General features: G+C 36.2%; 1 protein-coding gene across 1 annotated transcript in view; it reads right to left on the bottom strand.

Annotated features, from left to right (window-relative positions):
• Positions 1 to 24,239, bottom strand: part of TLL1 (tolloid like 1) — a 141,158-nt gene that overhangs the window by 64,872 nt on the left and 52,047 nt on the right. The window contains exons 2-5 of the mRNA XM_069786523.1: positions 15,403 to 15,513; positions 11,257 to 11,337; positions 8,776 to 8,928; positions 6,578 to 6,695 (exon numbers count right to left, since the gene is read on the bottom strand). Coding sequence (XP_069642624.1) covers positions 6,578 to 6,695; positions 8,776 to 8,928; positions 11,257 to 11,337; positions 15,403 to 15,513 — 463 coding nt within the window. The remainder of the gene's footprint in view (positions 1 to 6,577; positions 6,696 to 8,775; positions 8,929 to 11,256; positions 11,338 to 15,402; positions 15,514 to 24,239) is intronic.

The following is a 24,239-nucleotide window of genomic DNA, read 5'->3' as shown; positions in this document are numbered from 1 at the left end:
TAATTTGACATTTTACTATTATAGTCACAAAAAACAAGAGAAGTTAGGCATTATCAAATGTGTGTAGTGGCTTTGGGTACCTCATCTGACACATCTGAAAGATGTTTTCTTTTCAGAAGAAAAAAAATTAACTGCAATCTTTTACATAGTATTCCTCTAGGTGGTCTAATACTGAACACCTAAAACCCAACATTTTTTTAGTGCTGGCCCGCTCCTGAAAACAAGCAGCCAGATGGGTATGGTAATTCCCTTACAGTGGTTACTTAACAGATTTCAAGTGCTTCCCAGAAATTATAAACAAATTTATTGAGTATTTCTTTACATGCCAAAGAAAAATTAGAATTAACATCAAGTCTTAAAATAACAGCAGCAGTGCACACTCATAGAGGGTCATTAGGATTTGCAAGGTTGAGTGTCATGTCAAGCACACCAGATTCATCCAATTAAGCTACAAGATTCTGATCATTTCAACAACTGCATTGAGTCAAAGGGTAAGGAAAACTAAAATAAATAAATCTATGAAAAAAATTAATTTGCAGTATCATGGGTGTGACCCCAGGTGTGTTTGGCAAAAGACCAAGACCTCTCTGTGCTGTATGACCACTTGTCATGCCCCTTAAACTTAGTCAACTGGCAGCTTTTAAAGCTCCTCATCTCTTTAATCTTTATTGCACCAGACAGCAGTTGGAGACAGTAACTATTTATGAATCTCTAATTCCATTTAATCAGTCTAGCTGATCAATGATGGTGAGCAAAGAGAAACAGATGACAGAGAAAGTGAAATGACTGGAACAATAGACTCATTCTTTTAAGTAATACTATTTCACAGCTACTGTCAAAAACACTCTTAAATTAATATGAAGGAAGAGACAATTGGGTAGGGTCAATGTTGCCCTTTTTTAAAAAGCTGCACTCTTCAGAGTGTGATAATATAAAAATCCTCATAGACCACAACATCAGCTTGCCACAGCACTGACTGTATGAAGTTGTGGATGAAAAGCTGCAGAACTTCATAAACATACTAGGAATGCATATCATCACCTACATGTTAGACAAAGCAAGAGAAAGTTCACAAAATTCACGAACAAAAACTCACTGAAGAAGCAGAGTTTTTCTCTTGGTGAAAACATGCCTCTTTCAATCACAAATACAACTCATTCTGTACAAAGGAGATATTGGCTATGACCTGGCTTGATGAATTTGCTTATTGTCAGGGATCAGTACAATCATGGTTACTAAATGTTCTGATTCACTGCCCTAAGAGGACCTGTTGTGATGGCAGATGTGGCTACCTCTTCTTCGCCTGCTCCATGGAGACGACTACCCCAATATTATAAAGAACAGCCAACTGAGCCTGTTCCTCAGTCAACAGCTGCCTATCCCAGTGTATTAACACGCATCCCCCCTCATTCAGTTTATGTTAATGCACTGTGTTTTAGACTAGGGCAACTGCTCACCTACACCTTGGTCACACCCATCCTGGAGGCCATGCCACAGCCAGCAGAGAAGCTGTGTCAGCGGCTGTGGGCAGGAAGAGTGCCAGCTGCTAGAGTCAATTATCACCCGAGAGCATGAGTCAGCCCTAGTGCAACGGATTATTTAGCACAACTCTGAATTTCTTCTCATTCCATAAAAGTGATTAAGCGCCTTTTATAACACGTATACCTTCTTAAAGCTAAAGGGTACCTGCAGGCAATGAATTTACCTGGTTCACCAACTTTAAGGACTTGCCTGTGAGGCCTATTTAATATACTAACAAGTTTAAAAAACATTAAAACATTCAGAAGCTGTTCAGTCTACAATGTTTGGGGAAGCACATGAAAGAAATTTGGTTTTCCTGTATCTCAGACAGCTTTGTCAAATACCCATATAAGAGGATATGGTAGTGATTGCAATAAGTCATCTGAAAGTTTTCATTAAAAGTACTTAAGTCTTCCAGTGGAGACCAAAAATTGCCACAAAGTCAGATCAAAGGCATGCTGAGATGCCAGAACCATATGACTAATTGTTCTTTTTTTGTCTCACTATACAAAAAGAAGTTTGATCTTGTACTTGGTAATATTTATCAAGAGCATGTGACTATAGGCCATCCCAGTTTGCTGACCCCTTTTTTGGCTTTCCGTACAGAGAAGCGTACTGACTGTGTCTTCAGGCACTTACTATCTGATAACAAGAAACATAAGGCTAGAGAAGCAGTAGTGAACGAAGAGTGTTTTCAAACTGTTTACAAATTAAATTTTACTTGCCCTAATCAACTAGCTGCATAAATAGTTACTGTAATAGGTATTAATGCCAATCTACACTGCTTTGGTAGAAGAATCATAAACACTAGTATCTTAATACTATATTCTTATTCTCACATCTGCAGCTAATGGGTATAAATGACTATCAGTAATTACAAAATTTCAAGCTAATTGCTTCAGCTGTACTAAGAAACAATATTTCAATAATTAACTGTTCTCAAAATCAGGTTAAATAAACAAGACATGATGACACAATTGCAGTTTAAGATTGCAATAGGTGAAATTATTCTGATGGGAAGGAAGGAGGGATCCAGCTGTAAAGCTTTTGATGCTTTTCCACACAAGCTGCCAATAAGCAAACTATAGAACCCTGATACAAAGGAGGGTATGAAGCAGGTTGGAATATTATATGAAGTGAAGATAGAAAAGATGCTCTTTAAACTTGCAGTCTAAGAAAAGACTGCTAAATACCATGAAGACAAGCCTGGAATTGATAGCTACTTTAACAGATTAGAGAAGAGATCTGAAAAGGGAAATACAGAATTTTTTCACGTCCTGAGATGGGCAAAACATGGCACATGCTGGAACCAGTGGCAGGGTATTAGCGCTGTGGAAAGAACTCTGACTTTTATTTGGAGTCACATCCCAACTGATCACATGTCAAATGTGGCAGCTGTTGAGAAATAGGGAGGCATCATGGTTACGTACCCAAGTGGAAGAAAGACTACAAGATACATGAATTAGCTCTAGCACTGGCTCAGCAGAAGTAATGATTCATCTGGACAAACACACCCTAGTTTTGAGTCCTCAATTTCAAGAAAGATGTGGGCTAGTTGAAAAGAATCTTAAAGAGAATAACAATGTGATCAAAGACCTAGAAAACACAACTTACCAGGAAAGATTAAATGAATTAGGTGTTTTCTAGCCTAAAAGAAAATAGAACTGAGGGTGGGTATAATAATAGTCTCAAAGTATATAATAGATTCTTTCAAAAAAGAAACTGGAATAATTTATTTTCTATGGCCATGGTGAGCAGGAAAGAAAGTTAACGTACTTTAATTGCAGCAAGAAATATCTGGTTTAGCTATGACCAAAAATACTGCACCTGACTTCTTACATTTCTTATATTAAGCATACTGAAGAAATACATTTCCTAGCAGGCTGTAAAATATTCATTTTTGCAGGTTTTTAGAAACAAGTTAGACAAGTATATATCAGTAATGACTTAGGTATAGTCGTTTCTGTCATAAGAATACATTAGACATCTTTCTGAGTTCCCTTGCAGTCCTATGGGTCTACGATAATCAAAACTTCTCTCTCATTCTTTGCTGATATATAAACTCTCAAATTCAGGAAGGTCATGTATCTCTGATAACCAGCTGCTATATTTCAAATATGCTTTTTTCATCACTGCCCTTCTGGGATGAGCTTCCCATGAACTGCTGCAAGAAATAATGCATTATGGTCCTTCCAAATATCCTTAATGTTTACAAAAGCTCAATAACACTTCACTTACTAGTGCGCTAATGCTGTCATCTCAGACATTTGTAGATATTGCCACCTGAATTTCCACATATATGACTGTATCTACTTTTTGTTTCATTAAATGTGTTATGTTTTGACTGTGTGCTCTTTGGGGCAGGGTTTATCATTTAATTTTTAATTTGAACAGTGCTAAGTACAATAAAGTCTCCCTCATCTGTGAATGTTAGCTGCCATGGTACTGCAAACAATAATGACACAATGTGCTAACAAACCAACACAGCTGGGTGCTATGGGAAAGAACTGAGATTAATTTCTGCTGGCCATGTAGCAGAAAGTGTTTGCAGATGGTTTGGTGTCATTTTTGTCTGGGCTCTTTCCATGGAAAATCCTGCATCAGCACTGTATGACGGTGGTTAGTGCACAGTGGTTCCCATTCACCCAGGGAAGACATGTTCTTATTTATCTGGCTTTTCCTAAAATGGCTTATGGATTCAGGACCCCCAAAAAAGTCACTCAACTGCCCCTTCTGTTTAGCCTGTTTTTTCCATCACTGGTGGACTGTTCATAGCCACACTCTTCCTTGGTTTTTTCCTTATTTTAAACTTGTTACAGCCTTTGTAAATTACTTAGGATTTGTAAAGTAGCCATCAACAAAACAACATTAACTGTAAAGGATAATGGTGACTTTGAAGGTAGGCACTGAGTATATTTCAACCTTCTGGTTCAAATTGGTTATAATCCAGCCTTCACCCTAAATTGACTTGATTTCATGAAGCATCAACCAGCCCAAGGAACAGTGCTTTGGCTGGAGAGATTTTCTGTCATTTGGCTTTGGGCACTTTTAAGTTGTAGAATTTACTTTTCACGAAACCAAGATCTCTGTAGATATCTGCATACTTCTCTTTCTAAAGCACCTGAGACCACTTACATTTTTCACACTCTTTTGTTTAAATTCACATTGCTTTCTACCTCTGTGAGTGCAGGGAATCATCACAATTATTCTCTGCTTCCCATTTCTCTTCCAGCTATATGTCAGTGTCCTTGAATCCTATCTTACAGGTTGCATCATTAACTAAAATAGCAGCCATGCTGGGTCAGAAAAAAAGTCCATTTCATTTGGCACTATTTCTAACAGGGGTCTACAGCAGACCTACGGGAGCACAAGAACATGACAAGCAAGCTCACAGGTGCTCCCACAGAATAAGCTATCCATTTGCAAGGATGTGTGGCTCAGAGACTTTCCAAGGCAAAGGTGACACCTTTCTTAAAATAGCCTAGGAGTGGTTTTTATTACGTTGTCCTATGCCTTAAGAAGAATGTCAGGAGTAATTTAAACAGTTAAGTCTACATGTAATTTTATGGGCTATAATTAAGTACATTCAGGATCATTCCTACAATGCAAGGAGGTCCCAAAACTTCTATTCATAACCCTATCCCATAAAAATTCAAAAGTAGGCATGCAAAGTGTTCATTGTTCAGGAAGTCAGCAAGACAGAGAACTGTTCACTATGGAGCGTACAACCTGAACAGAAGGTGACTATCAGAAGTACAGTATTTCCACAGGTAGTGAGTGTTCTTGGAAAATTAATATGGTACACTCAGGAAGTTCACTGACCACTATATAAAACTAAGAATTCTGGGTGGAATAAATAACAAACATAGCTGACTGAGTGTGCTGGTTTGGGCTGGGGTAGAGTTAATTTTCTTCATAGCAGCTGGTGTAGTGCTGTGTTTTGGATTTGTGCTGAAAACAGTGTTGATAATACAGGGATGTTTTCATTACCACTGAGCAGTGCTCACACAGAGCCGAGGCCTTTTCTGCCTCTCCCCCCACCCCACCAGCGAGGAGGCTGGGGGGGCACAAGAAGTTGGGAGGGGACACAGCTGGGACAGCTGACCCCGACTGACCCAAGGGATATTCCAGACCACATGGTGTCATGCTCAGCAGATAAAGCTGGGAAGAAGGAGGAAGGGGGGGATGTTCAGAGTGATGGCGTTTGTCTCCCCAAGTAAGGGTTATGCGTGATGGAGCCCTGCTTTCCTGGAGATGGCTGAACACCTGCCTGCCCATGGGAAGTGGTGAATGAATTCCTTGTTTTGCTTTGCTTGCGTGTGCAGCTTTTGCTTTACCTATTAAACTGTCTTTATCTCAGCCCATGAGTTTTCTCACTTTTACCCTTCCGATTCTCTCCCCCATTCTGACACAAGGGGACTGAGCGAGTGGCTGTGTGGGACTTCTAGTTGCTGGCTGGGGTTAAATCACGACACTGAAGCACTTGTGAGCAGAAATATCTGAAGATGGAACATGGCAATTAATGGAAAGCTGCACTATTGAGTAATAAAACCTGGTTTGTTTACTTTTACACATCAGTGACCTGGTGGTTAAAAAATCCGGGCAAGGACATTCTAACAATAGAAGAGTTAAAATTACAATTAACAACAATTAAGCTGGAAAAGGAATATGGGATAGATGTCCATACATAATTCAGCAGTCAACATGTGACATGGAGAAAGCTAAGAATAAACAAATGATAAGCCTGAAATACCTTTAGAACAATACATATAAATATTAAAAGCATGACAGAGAGCCAAATATAAGTGCCTCATATCTATGTATATATAGCAAGATCATTTTATCTAGACATAGTCAAAAGAGGCATAACTTCAAAAAGTTACTATACATACTGCCTTCAGTGAACCTAAAGCCAAGCAGAACACATGTATCACTTAAATGCAGTAACCGTCTATTCATTTTCCTGTGAAGTATATACTTACTTATAACTGCAAAGCTGACAAACATGGCCAAACATTGAAAGCACAAGTATCTGTTACCATACATCCTCACTTACCCACACGGTCTGTATGTAAATACAATATAACTTTCTTCATCGCTTCGTTCTATAAATGTCACGCATGTGTACTTTTCCCAGTGTCGCATAGCCTGTTTGAACATGGCGCGCTGGGTGCCTGGAGGAATTGAATGAGATGAAATAAAAGACTTTCCTAACTGCGTCTTGCTCCTTAAAATCAGATTTTAATACTAGGAATATAGGCCTGGAAGGAGTCACTGGCCCATGAAGTCCTGTGTCCTGGCAGTCCCATGTACTGCCAGATTCCAATTAAAGGGATACTCAGACCATCAGCTCATCAGTATCTGCCTGCAAGGGGACCAATACTGCCTGACACACTCTAGAAAACATAAAACCTGCAATAAAAAACACATGTTACACCAGAGGAAGACAACAGAAAAAATGTAGTGTTGCCTATGTACCTGCATTAATGTAATATTTGCCAAGCAATTTCCCAGATGAAATTATGAAGTGGACCACATTGGGGAAAAAAAGAGAAAGAAAAAGAAAAAAAAATTAAAAAAGAAAGAAAATTCAGGAACTCTGGATCCTAGCTATCTAGCCAGAAGCAAAAAAGAAAGGGAAAAAAAAAATCCTACAGCCTTCAAATCTGGAGACCAATTTAACCTAAGCCATGTAGACAGGCATACCAGTTAAGGCATTTGATTTTAATAATGCTGTCTTCAACAGGGACCTGTCTCCATTTTGCATCAAAATCTTTCGGAAATCAAATGTTCCACCAAAAGGGGGAAATTCTTAATTTGGCACAATACTAAGCATATCTAGATATTTGTTTAAAAATGAGAAACACATTCAGAAACAATCAAAACTATACTCTAGATGCAGAAACAGCCAGGCCAGCTCTCACCACAGAACACAAAGCCAGCTAGTATACAGTACTTCAGATAGTATAGCAATGTAATTTCATGGCCTGACAAAAAACAAGGCTTACTAACTTAGAGGCAGCAACTAAAAATATAGCTGTATTGTTTCTGAGCTGGAAATCCACAAAGAATGGTACTATTTGGCATGAATTCGCTAGCCGAAATGCATCCACCTTGCAGACGTTTGCAAAGATGCATGTTACAGCATAGGATAATTTAAAAACAAAACCAAAACAAACAAACAAACTTTTTTAAAGACAACAAAACCTCAAAGTTCATACAAACAGCAAGTTCAAATCATGTCAGATCCAAAAAATTAAAGGTTATTTCATCCCATCTTGCCCTTTTCTTCTATCTTTAAGCAATGTTTTCCAAGCTTTAGAATTTATCTTTCATTATTAAAAAGGTAAAATGTTTAACATGATATGCTTTCATTTAGTTTCCTACCATTATTTCAGAAGATGGTAATCCTAAAGGAAAGGTCACATTTGGTATAGTACTATGTAAATACCCAAACTAAAAGTTTGACTGTAGCTGTCAGTTTGAAAGGAACGACTCTGGTTTCTCTATATACATATTCATACAATATGTGAACATTTGCATGTTTCTTTTGGTTCTTTTGGTTCTCTGTATTATTGTGCACAATAAATAAGATGTTATTACATATCTTTTCCCATCCATCTTTGCTTTTCTCCCTCCCTTTTTTGTTTTAAATTACCTTACATCTACATTGATATTGATCCATTTACATGTTTCAGGGATAACAAATGTTTTAAACTTTTTCTAGTTTTCTCTTAAGAGTTCTATATATTTTGAAGTCAGACTTTCTTCTTGTCATATATAATGTCTGAAACACATTTCAGTGTATCCATCTGAAAACCAAACTGAGGAACTACAAAGCACATTTGAGTCAGTTTGTTGAGTGAAATCAGTTTAGCAGAATACATGTCACACCAGTTAAATTAGTTATATTCTTGTACTAAATACCCTGCATTTTTTAAAAAAAAAGATTTCATGACATTCTGTTACTTAGGCTCTTGAAAACAAACATGCAACAAGAAATATTAGGCAAATAAAAAAAGCCTTCCCTTTCTAAAACATAGTTATACATTTTTATTATGTAGCTTGCCTTTGGGAACAGTTTTTTGAAGTATGACTAATATTTTCAGAACAGATGTACTTCAGGCCTGATCCAACAGAAACCCTTCTATTAACTTCCATAGTATGACTTTAGTTTAAAAAAAAAAAAAAAAAAAAGGGCGGCAACTAAAAAAAATTCATATCCCTTCTCCCCATCCAAAGCACAAAGCTTACCAGTGAAATTTCCACCTATTACATATGGAATGACACCCCCTGGCCATATTCTTTCTGTTCGTGATGTAGCAGCTCTGGGAAAGCGGTTTTTCTCATTTCTCCCTGAGAATTTTACAGTAGTTCTTCCTTTAGATGTATTATTTTGCTCAAAGCCTGTAATGATAATTAAAACACTGCATGAGATCACACACACAAAAAGAGAACAATTATTTTCCAGCAGGTCAAAGTCAGATTATTTCTTTATGCCCTTTAAAAGTAGGACATTGCTATTATGCAACAGTCTATCATTACTTAGTTTTCTGAGAAGTGCTTGAAGTGGAGTCTAAATCTTCATTTTTCAAACCTATCTACAGTAACAATTTGCACATATATTTATCAACTTGAAGGCACATTGCATAATTTCATCTAAATTTTCTCATTTAATAATAATAATTTTTTCTAAAAAAATCATACTCCTTGTGGGGGTTTTGGTTTGTTGGGTTTTTTTAAATAAATAAGGGTTTTTCCAACAAAGAAGGAAAGACTTTGGACAGGCCCAAAGTAATCAAGGCATTCAGTGTCCCTTTCATTTTTATTGCAAGAGCTGGAAAAAGCAAGTGCATGACCATCCTTAAAGCACTGGATAGAAAGAAGTCCTTAAAGTATTAAATCACCTTTTATTATCAGGAATTACAAGGAAAAAATAGATAAATTATTTGCAAAGTTGTATACACATGGAAAAAGTGAGAGAGGGTCATTTGTCCCTCCGATCTCCATCACCTGTAGCTATTACCAGTAGACACATTTTTTGATGAAAATGTGACTTTCATTTTGATAGTAACCCTACAACACTTCAGGATCCAAATATACATTTTTCACAAACGAGCTTTTGGAACCCTATGGATAAGTATTACTCATGGCTGGAATTTTTTTACAAGACCAAAAAATGTCTACTATTTTCAGAGATATTACCACCATCCACCCTATTTCAGGCAAATCTTTTCCCAAATCAGCTGAAACTTACTGTGACAAGGAAAGAGGATAAGGATAGTTAGATAAGGACTTGCACACCACAACAGGTGCTTCTTCTGAAGCAATTTATAAGTTAGTAAGCACATCAGGACAGCTGATTAAACGGATCACTTGAAAGGCAGTCAACAAATCCTACTCAGTGGGTTTGAAGTCTTACGCCTCGTTGAAGAGCACACCTTCCCTCTGTGAGTATCCCCTGGGATACCAGTTCCACCTAAGTGTTAATGGCTATGCCAGAATCAGGGAGGATTCCCCAGCAGGATCATGGTAGGGTATCTTGGCATAGCCCCAGGGCTAGGAGAACAGCAGAAGGAAGAAAGGGACGAAGCAACAGCACAAGGCAGGGAGAAAGCTCTTGATACGCAGGAAGAAAAGCCTGCCTTTGTAACTAACACGTGACAAATTTATATCAGGAATGAGATAGAAAATTTCAGAGTTTAAAAAAAGCACTCAGGTAAAGCAAATAATTTATCCTTGTAATTAGTAAGTGTGTAAATAAGAATTGCACAACAGTCTACAACACAGGTAGAAACTTCAGAGAAAAACTATTGCTACACTTAAGATGCAGTCATTACCGAACCTCATCACATGTTACTATAGATGATTTACCATTCGAAATTCTTTTTATCAACTTTCTTTTGAACTAGAAGCAAGAAATTTATGCCAAATTGCATGCAAAAGGTGACAAGCATTTATGCAATGCTAAAATTGTAATTCTCTTGTAAAGAATGAAGGTTATATACCAGAGCACATCTGCAAAGGCAGTTACTGTACTCTGGTTAATCTTACAAGACATGCAGCAATGCATTTAGACATAACGACGTGGTGTGATTACAATGTAGTTTCACATATTTTCCTTTTTGAGGCTGAGGTTTCATGACATTAAAGCGATGTCTCCTTGCATCATATATGGTGAGTAAACTCAGCCAGTATTAATGGGGATTCCACTTATATAGCCTGCTGAATTCAACTACATTCATACTGACAAGAGTATGATCAGTATAAAAATATGTTTGTTCAGTGTAACACACCATAAATGCTTCACGCAGGGTATGAATCAGAATGCCCCAACTGGATCCAGGGGGAAAAAAAAAACAAAAAAAACAAAAAAAAAACAAAAACCAAAACCAATAAAATTAGCAGCTATGCAGCATAGCCTACTTGTACTGAAAAGGCATTGTATTGATCTCAGTTGAACTGATAACTGTGAACACAAAAAAGCTAAAGAATTTTCAATACGAGATTTAAAACTACATATTTTACCTTCCAGATTTGATGCTGGAAATAGACTTCTAAGAAAATGCAACAAAGAGCCAATCTCTTCATTACTATTCTTGTACTATATATTTTATAGTTTGTTTATGCCAATAGTAATACAGAAATGCTTTAAAGTGTTAAAGTACTAGCACCATTAATGTTCATGATACTTTATCACATCACGCAACCTGCTAATTTAAACAGTGAAAATACCAGAGCCAAATCTTCTTATCCTGTCTATAAGCTGATAGAGGGCACCTCGTTTTTTTGACATTCCATGCTCTCCAAAGCCACCTTTAAAAAGAAAAGGAAAAAAAAAAAAAAAGGAATTTTAAAAAGTTAAAAACATGGAATCTTACACCTACAGTAACTATATAGCCTGAAGAGATTAGAAAATACCCTGTAAATACTGCAATGCATCTTAAAGGAAGTTTAACATTCTTCAATGACTTGCATACAAATTCTTCAAGTATTCTTGACAATGAAAAACACATTTTTAGCTGAAAAATTTTCTAATATGCATTCCAGAATGTAAGCCAACATGTCTTTGTTATTCAGACAAGTCATGACAATTACATCATCTAATTATTATTTGGAGCTTTTTTTCTTCCTGGTGACCTTGACATCCTCAGAGCCACGTTGATTGACAGCTAAAAGCCTTACTCTCACAGAAATTTCCTGAATGCATGCCATAATCTTCTCATTTTAAGGGAGGGGAAAGAGGGAAAGCAATACCCAAAGTTCCATCAGAAAAAAAACCAACAAAACTGATACAAACTTAATTTGGCTGATTTTACCATGAAAGATTTGGGTTTCTTTGTTGGCATGCAAATAGATGTCAATGCACTCTAAAGGCTTTGAAACATCACATGCTGGTGTATATTGCAGTAAGACCTCACAGGCATATATATATATGTCTATGTCAATTCAGCAATCAATGAGCAAGAAAAACTAAGCTATTAAGTAGCTGATTTTAACATTTACCATGCCATTTACAGAAAGGCAACACACTTCTGGGTTTACTGTGTACATTTGACGTATCTGCCACATACTCCCTTCACGTATAATTCTTTTGTGGCTGCAAGTGCCTTTGCAAACACCAGTAAACCAGAAGAAAGAACACTGACAATACTGTACTAGTCAATAAATCATTCAGAATTGTTCAGAAAGTTTTGTGATTTTCAGAAGTTTGGAGTAGGTTGTATTTTAAAATTCAGTATTTGTTATAGGACAAGAGAGATTTCAAACTACTTTTACAACTGCAAAAGTAAAAGGATAGAAACAAAAGGACCATTGAAACCTCCAACCGCCTCTCAAAAGACCCTTCCCAACTTCCCATAAAAACTTTCAATATATACGTGGAAAATATATTTATTAAAGAGCAACTTAAAATCATATTACAGATGAGAAAATTCCATATAAGGCAAGTGAGTTTGTGTGGCTGCTCAGTGAATAACAATGTGCCTAATTATTTGGATTGCACTGTCACATAGCTGCTGGCTCCCTTGAGAAAAATTTTCCAAATTTTTTAAAACATTTTAGATAGATGAGGTAATAGTTCAACACATTCCTTTCCAACACATTGCACGGTAACTATAATATACACTACAGAGAATATAACAATTCCATTCCTTGTATTGATCATCATTAATGTAATTGTCTCTCATGTTAACATTCATCTTATAAAAAAAGGCATATAACTGAAGATTCCAAACAAATACTAAAAAATCCTTAAAAGCATCAACTGTCACAGACATAACAGAAAAAAAAACCCCACCCAAAACAAAGAATCCATTATTTACTTAAAGAAACTATTATACTGTAATTATTTCTAGGAAAAAAGTTTAAACTATCATTTCTGTGTTAACACAGCCTCTGTATTCCATTTAGTGAAATACTAAAGAAGAAAAAGTATCTCACATAACTAATCTGGCTTATATGAATAAAATATAGCCTTGCCAAGCCACAGCCTAAAAAAGTTTAAATAAAAAAAAAAAATCATATTTGCTGCATCTTCTCATACTTCAGGCAGGAAAAGGAGGATATATTTGGCAGTTTGGACTCATAATAATATATACTTAACAATTTTATCAGCTCTACTGTTTTTTCTGTTTACAATGATTATGTGTATTGCTTGGACAAAATGTTAAATAAAACGACACAGCCATGCTCTGAGAAGCTCACAGATTAAGTATCTGACCTTGTAAATCCAGGCAGATAATCCTCACCCACAGGAGTAGTCACATAATGTGAATCAGAGCCTGTGAGCCTCAGGGTTTTTAATTAGTAGTTGCAATGAAAAAAGTGACTCTGCAATTCCCTCTTGATGGTTCACACCCAAGTATCTAACCCTTCTGCCTGATGTCACCTTTAGTTTGTGAAGGTCAACAATGGAAAGTGCTCAGAAATCAAGCCTGTAATTTTTATTGTGTCTGTACCTAAGGTAAAATATTAATTTCTTTTCTGTTTTACAGACGTTTTACGTTCCTTTTCCAGTTGCTACCTAATATCAACTAGTTAGTTGTTGGCAATTTACTCTTTTGGAAATTAAAGAGAAAAAAAGCACACTAGGCTGTGCAGTTTGCAAAACCAGGCTCAACTCCTAGTTTATGCATCAAAATACATTTGTAAATTGTAAAATTGAGTTCTCCAACTGTTTTTAGAAAAATCAAGAATGTTGAGGGTTCACCGAGAGCCATTACAAAATCATTAACTTCAGCAGAATTAGTTCTCTGAAGTCCAGTCCCACTGACCATTGCAGTTGCATTGATTCCTCTTGTGCAATAAAGGTAGAAAAATTTGATCCAAATGCATTAGTAATCCTCAGTAGGATGACTCAATATCCTGAATGGGAGACTGTCCACAGGAAAAGATAATGCACAAATCTCAAGACAGATGAGGAGAGAAAATTAAATAATAGAATATCAAATATTATTTTAAAACAGCTTAGAAATGTATATTCTTTCTGTGGCAATTGACAAAAAATAACTGTGCAGTTAAAGAAAAAAAAACAGAAAAGCAAGAAGAAAAAGGAAAGTCAGCAGGCCAAAGAAATCACTTGACTGCATCCACTTTAAGGGGAAATGACCGACCTTGCTCTCTACATTTTGTCAGCAAAACTAGCGCCTGAAATACCTTCAAAGCCAATTAAAACTATTTGTTTGGGGGAACGGGGGGCAGGGAAACTGCTGACTCTATTAACATTTTAAAATCCAGTCTTGATCTAGAAATGATCAAAGGTGTTCCTGCCTTGAAAAAAACAAGTGGCTTTAAAAGGAGATAAAACAAATTTTCAAGTTGTTCTAAAAATAGTCTAATCACAACATCTAATTAGGAAGAGTAAAAATATTTTAAATAGATCAGTATTGAAAGGTTAAATTGAGAATTGCTTCTTTGGTCTGAAAAATTCCTTTCTGATCATTCCTCAAAGTGATCCTTATTTCTACATATCAGGAATCATCAAGTTAATAGCTCAGTTCAGGAACATATGGAACATGCTTATTAGAAAATAAACCTCAATTACTCGTTTATACATTTTCTAATAGCACTTTTTCCACACTTTTCCTAAGTAACGTGGCTTTTTTTACCATAACCTGAAAGTTTACAAATTCTCAGTTACGAATTACAAATTGGAGCCTGAAAGCATAGATGTTTTCAGACATTAGACAGACATCCGTTTAGACATGATTACGTTTTCTCTCTCTCACACACACACATACATATTTACACAAAAATAATATCTCTTCATCTATCTGTCTGAATATCCAACTGCCTGTGTTAATCAGATTGCAGCTTCTGGCACTAATGCACTGTACGTTAACAATAGCAAATAAACATCTATTAAAATGTCAGATAAATTGTTGGGTTTTAGACAAGGCAAATTCTAGCAAGGAGGACACATTCTTGTGTTGCTTCTAGATCTCAGTACTGATTTGGATGGAACTGAAAAAGCAAAATGAGGGGTTGTAATCCAAGACCCGCAGTCTCGCCTCTAGGTTTCCATGTATGTTCTCCATAGAGCATTTGGTCTCTGCTATTGGGAAATTTTAGTGACGAAAGCAAAGCTTTGTACAATTTCCTTTCCCACATGACCGCCTGCAGAGTGGACTTACGGTTCCTACCAGCTTCTGCTCTTCAGTTCAAGAAGATATTTTTAATCAGAAATGCCAGAATAAAATTAAAATTTTAGCTTTTCTTTCCCTAAAACAAATTTATACTCATTGTTTAATAACATTTTAAATTGTAAACTAATATTACCCAAAACATTATACTGACTTTCTACATTTAAAAGAGAGATTGCCTTCTATGCAGAAGTAAATAACAGGAAAAATAAGTTAAAACAAGCTTGAAATATCATACCTGTGTTATGGCCAAGTCTTTCGTTGGAGTGCTGCGTAAGGTCAATCGTCCTGTCAATTTGAAAGATTTTTAAGTCTTCATCATCTAAGGCAATATCTCCCCAAAAGACAGCTTTAAATAAAAAAGAGCTCAATTTAATTAAAGAATTTATTTAAACATTAAAACTAACCTGAAGACTATAATGCCATGTTACAACCCTTGGGAAAATATATGACAAATATATATATATTTATATCACATATATTTTCTTACTGATCTATATTTTTATACAAAGAAAGAAAACTACCTAGCAAAAGACAAATAATTTCAGTATTCTCCTAAACTTTTACAGTCTTTTTAGTTTCTTCACACATTATCTAAGTGCAATCATTTAAATGTAATGTCAGTCTATTAACAAATTTTCAGCATGTGTTGTTTTCTCTAAGTAAATACAACCAAGCATAAAAGGCACTGAAACATGTTAACATTTGAACTATGAAATCAAAAACGTACAGTACTGAGAAATTATTACATTCCCTAACATCTTCCTGAAAATGAGATTTATCTGAAGTGTTTTTTATTATGTTCCAATCACTTTCTATATTAAATTTTTTGCCTCAGAGAATTAATATGTTTATCTGTTTTCTGTAAAACTGAGAGGAAAAAAACCCTTTCTTTTTCATTTTCCTCTTGTTTTACTTGTATGCTTTTCTTTTATAGTTAATATCACTATTAGGATTCTTTCAAATACTGCCCTCCCCCCCCCCCCCCAAGCTCCAGTCTCTCTTCTTCTTAACCTTTCTTTGGCCTTTTTGGTGGGTTTCTTCTCTCTTTTCCTGTTCTCTTTCAGGTTCTCTCAGTTGTTTTCTGTTCAACTTTTGCATAGCTAATTCATCTTCCCTAAGCTGCCATCACAACTTAATGAACCAAGATATAGGCCCACTTGCAAGAATTTGGGATCTATAACCTCAGTCTTTCCTCTCTGCCTATTTTTGCTGAGAATTTATCCTGAGATCTCCCTGCCAGCTCAAACTTATCATTAAAGCTGAACTCAACAGGCCATATCCTCAACTGCTGTGAATGAAGTCAACAGAGCATACACCAATTAACATCAGCTGAAGTGGTTGTTTATTATCTTTTTCCAAATTCTTCCTTTTATGTCTCTTCACTGTCTCTGTCAATAGCTCTAATATTTGTCCCCTCAGAGTCACAAAACCCCTGGGTTCAATCTTGGTGTCATCTTCAACTCTTTCCCTTCTTTCCCCCATCCAGGAAGACATCACTAACTCTGCTTGGTTGGTCGTTATACAGTTCCACAGCAAATTGCTTTCTTCTCTTCCATACAACTAAAACCTTGTCCAAAGTCCAGCTGTTACCAAATCGTTCTCTCTAGTCTACTTCCATTCAAACTGATCCTAAACATTATTGTTAGCTAGTATTCTTTTTCTCTGTTTGTTCTTTATATCTGTTGTAGAGACCATTCCTCAGATAATATTCTCAGTAGTTTCTTGTTGCTGCAAAAGTCACCTTTTTCTTATTTATTGATGCTCACATTCATTAGTACTTCATCAAATCCATATCAAGAAAAGTCTTCACTTAGGCAAAAAGATATGTATTTCTAAAGAACTCCCAGATATTGCATTACTTCTTCCTATCTCCATTATTTTTCTTGAATGCAAGGCAACTAGGAGAAAACACATTGCAAATGCCTTTGGTCTGCCTTGTAAAACACCTCAAAAAAAAAAAAAAAACAGATCACCTACACAGAGTTCCAAAATGAAAATCAAACTTTTCAGTTAAAACCATAACCAATATCTTCTGTCTTCCCTAAATATGGATATTTCCATGTATATTATTTTTACACAAAAAGATAATGTTTCTTAGAAACCACAAGTATTTGAGACCATTTCTGAAACTGTTCAGTCACTTCTAACACATTTCTGAACACTCTCTTTCCATGGGTCACTATTTCCTCATTTTCACATTGGGCACACTGGGGATATCTTTCCTCTGGCTAGCCTGCTCTCACCAGTGATGGTTTTTACCACCAGGTCAAGAGACAGAGCTAGGGGCAGCTCTAGGTGGGTTTTTTCCCTTAAGTTTCTATGAAAGAGATCTCAAATTGTCAGGGTTTTGAACAGCAAGGGGAGAAAGTCAGTAGTGACCATCTGACTTGAGTTAAATATTATTTATTATTACTATTATAAACACCTTCTAGACATTTCTCTTGGATGTCATTCATAACAGGGGCCACTGTATAAGCACAACGAAAGACTGCAAACTTTAATAAAATGGGAAGAGGAAGCAACTGCCAACATTTAAGTCTACAAAGACATGATGTGCCACAGCAGAGATCACACAGGTTGCCCACACCACTTTAGCACTCAAGGAAGTGCTAAAGCTTAATGGCAAGCCCATTTTTCTTTCCTGGTAATATTGAGTGTTAACAAAAGGAAGGTTCTGAATTTACAATAGATGACACAACAAATAACTCACTGATGGAAATGCATTAGCAGAAATCACTTTGGTTTCAGTGTGTAATACTGATGTATAAATATGAAAACCCAAGGCAAATAAAACTTCAGAAAAAAAGTAGAAAAAAAAAATCATGGAAAATATCCTCCCTAGTCTTGATGATGCATCTTTATCACTTCACTGTGGTAACATTCATTTTGCCATGAAAATACAAATAGCAAAGACTAAACCCTGTGAATTTGTCTGACATAAATGCATTGAATTTGTGTGCACATATATAATATATACCTCAGTGTTCAGGCAAGGTATAGTAACTTTGTCTGTTGGGTTAGAAAGGAAAACAAAGTTACATTATTTTTGTTAAATATCTGGACTGCTAGCTAGTTTTTGATTAGCAACCAAGCACAAGGTTAAGTTTAACAATAATAAAACCATGGTAATGTAACAGTAAGTGCTGATGCAAGTTTGACATAACTAAAGAAGTAATCCGTGTGACCAATAGGAGCTAGGTTCTCTAATGTATTAACTAAACACGAGTTATGAATGAAGAAAGAAATATATATGATTGTTTGTCTAAACATATAATGGAAAGTTTGGAGCCTTCTTCAGGCCACTGGTTTTTTGATGCAAGGCAGTTCTGTTTTGCAGAAGACAATAAACACATAACAGACAAACATGATGAAAGGCAGAAACCTTGATAGAATTAACTCATTTTACTTCAGCAACAATTTAACAATTGCCATTTTACTTTTACTGAAATAAACGTGGGATTTTCTGAATTAATTTCAGTGCAACTGAGAAGATATATACCTAGCAAAAGAAACAACAGTTAACTGATGCTATTTAATTTCAATATAGTCCAAACCATCAGCAACTGAGACAAGGGAGCTGATAACTGCTTTTTAAAAAATACACCTTTTTTTCCAATGAAAGACCTGAACTGAATATAAATTCTGCCCTTCAAAGACTGAAGCACAACTCCACTTGAATTGTCAAAATAATAAAACCAGGTATCACCCACAACTGTTAAAAGTAACCTTTTTTTTTTTTTTTGAATGCCTGTGTAAGTGTCAAACTACTTTGTGACTAGAGAAGACCGTATTTTTATCTCCTGCCTTAAAATTTTTATGGCCTGAAACTATCTGAAGAAGTCACTCTGTATACTTCACCATGTCACACACCAGTCTTAACCTTACAGAAAGCAAGCAGAAGATTGTTTGGGTATGCAAGGCATGATGTTAAAGACTTTGCTAAGAGCATGTTAGGATTAAGAGCTTTATTAGCTCCCTCTAAGGAACTTCTGACAGAATTGATGTGTTCAGCTCTGCACCTCCCTCATTTTTCACAAATATTTAATTAATAAGTTTCATCCAGAAAATTAACAAGAATCTGATAACCAATTCACTTAGGATGCAAAAAAAAAAAAAAAAAAAAAAAAAAGAAACAAAAGGATGGAAGAACTTTCAAAATGATCCAAACAGAACTTTAATGTACTTCTACTTATTTCAGGTTGCTTCATATTATCTCTTATCTTATCTATTTGGTGATCAGGAAAACTCGATGTTTACAGGCAGCTTTTTCATTTAACTTGAAAATGCAAGATTGACCATAAACTTCGGAAAAATCTGTTGAAAACCTGAGGCATCTTTTATTACAGGGGGAAGGTATTTCAAATATCTTTTATTAGATATAGGTTCTTAATAAAAAAGAAAATGGATCTTTCTGTTCAATACTTGATAAAGAGATATATATCCTGTTATACCAAATTTCATGCAACTTCATTTTTATTGGGGGGGAGGGTATGTTTTATATGGCCACTACATTATACATTTACACAAATTCAACAGAGGCAATACATGCATCAATTTCAGAAAGATGGACACAAACTGATTACACAGTAAAAGTATGTTTTTCTGTAACAGTGAAAAAGGATTTACATGGAGCTGTTAAAACAGAAAATACTCTTCGCCAGCAGATGCAGTTTTGCTTTCACACAACTCAGAGCCCTCAGTCAAACATCACCTTCAAAAAGGTCTTATTTTATTAAAAGACAAAACACTGCCATGTAAAGCAGCTAAATTTCCTAAATGTAAACAATCGGCTCACAAACATGAAAACAAACAGAAAAATAAGTAGGTTGGAAAAGATATCTCGCATCCAGAGAAACACACCTTAATATTAACACACAAGTAATGTGATTGGAAAGGAAAAATAAAATTATCTATAAAATACAGATCAAGCACAGGAACTACAGTTACATTCTACTACTTGTAACAGGGACTATTATTTTATCATAAATAATTAAGTTTCATTTGTAAAGCTTTCTTCGCTAATCTACTCTCTTCCAACAAGACCATCACCGCATCAAATATCCAGTATTCTAAAGATATAAAATAAGCTACTAAGGATAGGAAATAATAATAAATAATTTTTAAAAAAAGAGATGAAAACTATTTTAAGTATATGGATGTACCACATATGGTATGAATCAATTAGCATACCCAGGACAAAAAAGGCTTTCATGACTCTATAGAAGATGGTCAGAAGTCCATGGAACAAGAAAGAAATCATGTGGTTAAATCTATGGGGCTGCGATATGTGGTAGGATGGCTCATTCTGGGATTTGAAATATCAATTAGCATGTAAGTCTGAAAAATATATACAGGAGTATATTCCTTATAATTGCAATAACAAAATTATCTACCTCAAACTTTCTTCACAATTTGTCCTACAATTATTAATTTTTAAAACTCAAATCATAAACAGCCATTTTTTAATAAAATATATTCCTGATAGTATTCATACTGATATTAGTAACAAAGTATAAAATGCACATAAGTAAAGATTGCTAGTGTTTGCCCCTACAGCGCAGCGGTGTACCAGAAGAAAACCAGCTCTACCTTGGGATAAATGAGCACCCAGCTACCAAGGACAGCTCTAAGAGACTGACATCGTCAGAGACCACTGTGATCCAGAAACCATCTTCATGACGTGATTTGTTCTGATGACTGTGCAGACTAGAAAAACGTTCAACTCAGATACAACTTTCCCACATTTGGAAAACTTGTGAAAATAAAATACGTGAAATTCTTTCTTAGACTTTCTCAAACCGAGATGGAAATTGTGATCAGCCACACAGGTATTCTCTTGCTCTGTGACCAGATGCAGAATTGTGACAGGGAGATTACTCCTGTACTGAGAAGATGCCAATGAAAGGATTAAGGCAATATTAGAAGACATTTTAAAAGCAAAGCCTCGGATTTTGGTATGCTACTGGGAGTGGAAAGCACAGGAAGTTTATGCTTCACCCCCTTCACAGAAGCTGCCAAGAACGGACAATAAAAATATTTAAGTTTAGTGCAAGGTAAAATTGAAATCTGAAGAGCTCCTTTAACGTCCTTCAATGGGAGGTGGGACACCCAGCACTTTTCAAAGTCTGACCAGTAATTCATGCAGCAAGAGATGCCAAAAAGTGTGTTGGCCCAGGTTCAAGGTAGATATTCATCTAAACCCACATGTGCAGCGGTTTCAATTAGCAGCCTCTTCTATAGCTGAGTCATTGAGTACTTCCCTGTAACAACACAGCTATGTGCATTATAGTCTGTCTTGGTGAGTCATTTTGTTCCATACAATCCATTCACAGCTTACATAACTGCCTCTAACTCTGAATAGAAAAAGGAAAATTTAGAGCTAAATAAGTACAAACAATTTCACTTCATTACAAGGGAGACAACTTACAGTGCTATAATTAACCTGATTTTGTATTCCTACTCTCTTCAAATCAGTTCAATCTTTCCAAGATTTTCATGTGCAATACACTTTTCTTAGAAATCATTAAAATGAGAACAAGACAGGGCAAATAAACAGCAAAAGATCTTATGTGCAACCACAAGCATAAGACTGCATGCCATACCCTGAACTCTTTCTATTACTGTTTGTCATGAGTGCTACCTTCAGCCATAACCATGTGCTAAATTTCTGTTTACCAGAGCTCAGAACTTTCAAAAGAAATTCATGAATTGAAATTGAAGTTAATTTAATCAAGTGTTTGATAATTATCCAAATCAGTTTGGCTTTTTATTGAAGAAAAATATGACAGCAAAAAAAAGTTAAACAAAACTTTAACAACATTACATAGAAGACCAAAGCAGCCTACTTTCACAGACACACCAAACCAAGAAATTAGCTACTTCATTAATTTCACTATGCAGCCTTTTCAAATCTGTGTGTGACTATGAGCAAGTCTTAGTGAAACCTCTTGATTTACTTCCAAAAGGTCACAGACACACCTGAAAAGGGATATAACACCTTTGACTGGCTCCTTCCATGTTCCTACTTACTGTAAAAGTAAATTATGTAAAATAGCAAGCCCATCAACACTCATACAAATTCTGTTTCTCAAGACTCCTGCTTCAAACTCCTCACGAGAAAGCCACCATTTTCCCTAAGGAATGTACCATTTCCACTTCTATCAGAAAAGGAAATAATGATGGCAGAATACTTTAAACACCTCCAGACTCTATACCAGGTAGAAATACAATTCTCCAGTCTTTTGAACGTGGCATCTCTTGACAACAGCTCACATAGGCATACATGAAGTTATCCTGAAATCATCTACCTTATGTATGGCAGCAATGTAGCCTTAGAAGCACAAATTTTGATGCAATTTACTCAAATTTTCAATGACACAGTCTCCCTCTTGACATCATTACCTACAACTCACCACTGTATCATGTCACCCACTCTTAGAAACTTCCCCTATGTTGCCCACGCACAATGCTTTTAGCTTCCTTCCTTCCTTCCTTTCACCATGTGTTCACATTTACAGGTAAGGTGCTGGCACGGCAACATCCCTGCTGGGGCCGAGTTGCACTTGTGGAGCCCCATCTGTGGTATGTAACATTTCACTGCAGCTCCTTCACCCTGTTCTCCAAACTCTGCAGGAAGTTATTACCAAACTGACCCAACTAGGACAGAAAAACTACCAGGTATGACCTGACTGTGGACACAAAAACCAGCTGTAGAGCCAAAGGCGGGAGAAGAAAAATAATTGCCGGGGAGGCATCCCCCATCCTATAGAGCCAGCTGGTTCCAGACATTCCTCCCAGGCACATGGCAATCAGATCATAGCACAGATGGGCTATGGGTTAAGTGGCATGCAGCACTGGGGCATGTTCCAAGTTTTTCAAAGCAGAAAACCTCTCCAATAGAAAGCAATACTCTCAAGGAAAATGGAGTATTTGTGACACCCTTTATCATGGTAAAATCTTCACTTACCGAAAGAGGCATTTGTAGAGCTTGATCTTTGTGAAAGGGGATACTAATTTGCAAGAGATGTTTCTCCATGATACAGCATAAATATTGGTTTACAGATGTCCGTTTCCTCTGAACTAACTACATCTTTTACTTTGTTCTTAATTTGAAAGTAGTGACTTTTTCAATTCCATTTTTTTCTGTTTCCTTTTTTGAGGGACAGCTTTCATACTCCTTTACTATTAGTACAAAAAAAAAAAAAAAATCTTCACGAAAGCCAAGACTATTTTGACAGAAGTTGCAATCTTAGGTAAAAGGACAAGCTTCGCTCCTGAACTTACTGAATGGTATTTTGAGGACAGGCTCTTCAACAACGCAACAGCTCCTCTGTGAAAGGTTTGGTTCTTGGTTAAACTGTTCAACCTGGCAAGCTTCCTGACTTTCAGTAACTTTTGGGTTTGGTTGTTTGGGGAGGTTTTTTGGTTTTGTTTTTTTTTTAATGAAAGATCATCATCAACACAACACACTTTGTAACTGGTAAAATCTATTCCCCATGTAATGGGTTAACTGCTGAACTGAATGCAGAGGGCACTGCTAAGCAAACAGTAAAGGTGTCTTGGCAAAGCAAGCGGCTACTCAAAGAACTTTCTTCATCACTGATCACTGCCTCAGGCCAGATATTGGCAAAACAAACCTATGGAGAAATGCTCTGAAAGAGATCCATTTACCCATCCTGCTATTAACTTATTATTATTATTATTTTCTACTATTTCTAGTTTTTAGACTGCAAAAAGAGTCAAAAGTGGAAAAAATAAAATTGAAACACAAGCCTTTCTTAAGAGCAGTTATCAATCACTTTGAAAGGAAAGCCACACCAAGAAACCAGTGGCTCTCAGAAAGATCAATGATTGCCAAAAATATAGGGCAATCACAGCTAATTTTTCTGACCACAACAAATGCTGACCTGCTTTATATGAAACTACATGCAAGAGTACCATCATTTCCTAGGTCTGTAACCCTTCTGCCACCAGGATAACAGAGACAGTGAGGGAAATATTTCTCACTTTTCCTGGAAATGGTGCATGTCACCCCTAGCAGAAGCCACTGCCCCAGTATTTGCTGACCTTTCA

This window comes from Haliaeetus albicilla, chromosome 1, assembly GCF_947461875.1.
Source record: "Haliaeetus albicilla chromosome 1, bHalAlb1.1, whole genome shotgun sequence".
Classification (NCBI taxonomy): domain Eukaryota; kingdom Metazoa; phylum Chordata; class Aves; order Accipitriformes; family Accipitridae; genus Haliaeetus; species Haliaeetus albicilla.
Note: the sequence above shows the minus strand (reverse complement) of the source record. Positions and strands in the feature narration are given on the sequence as shown.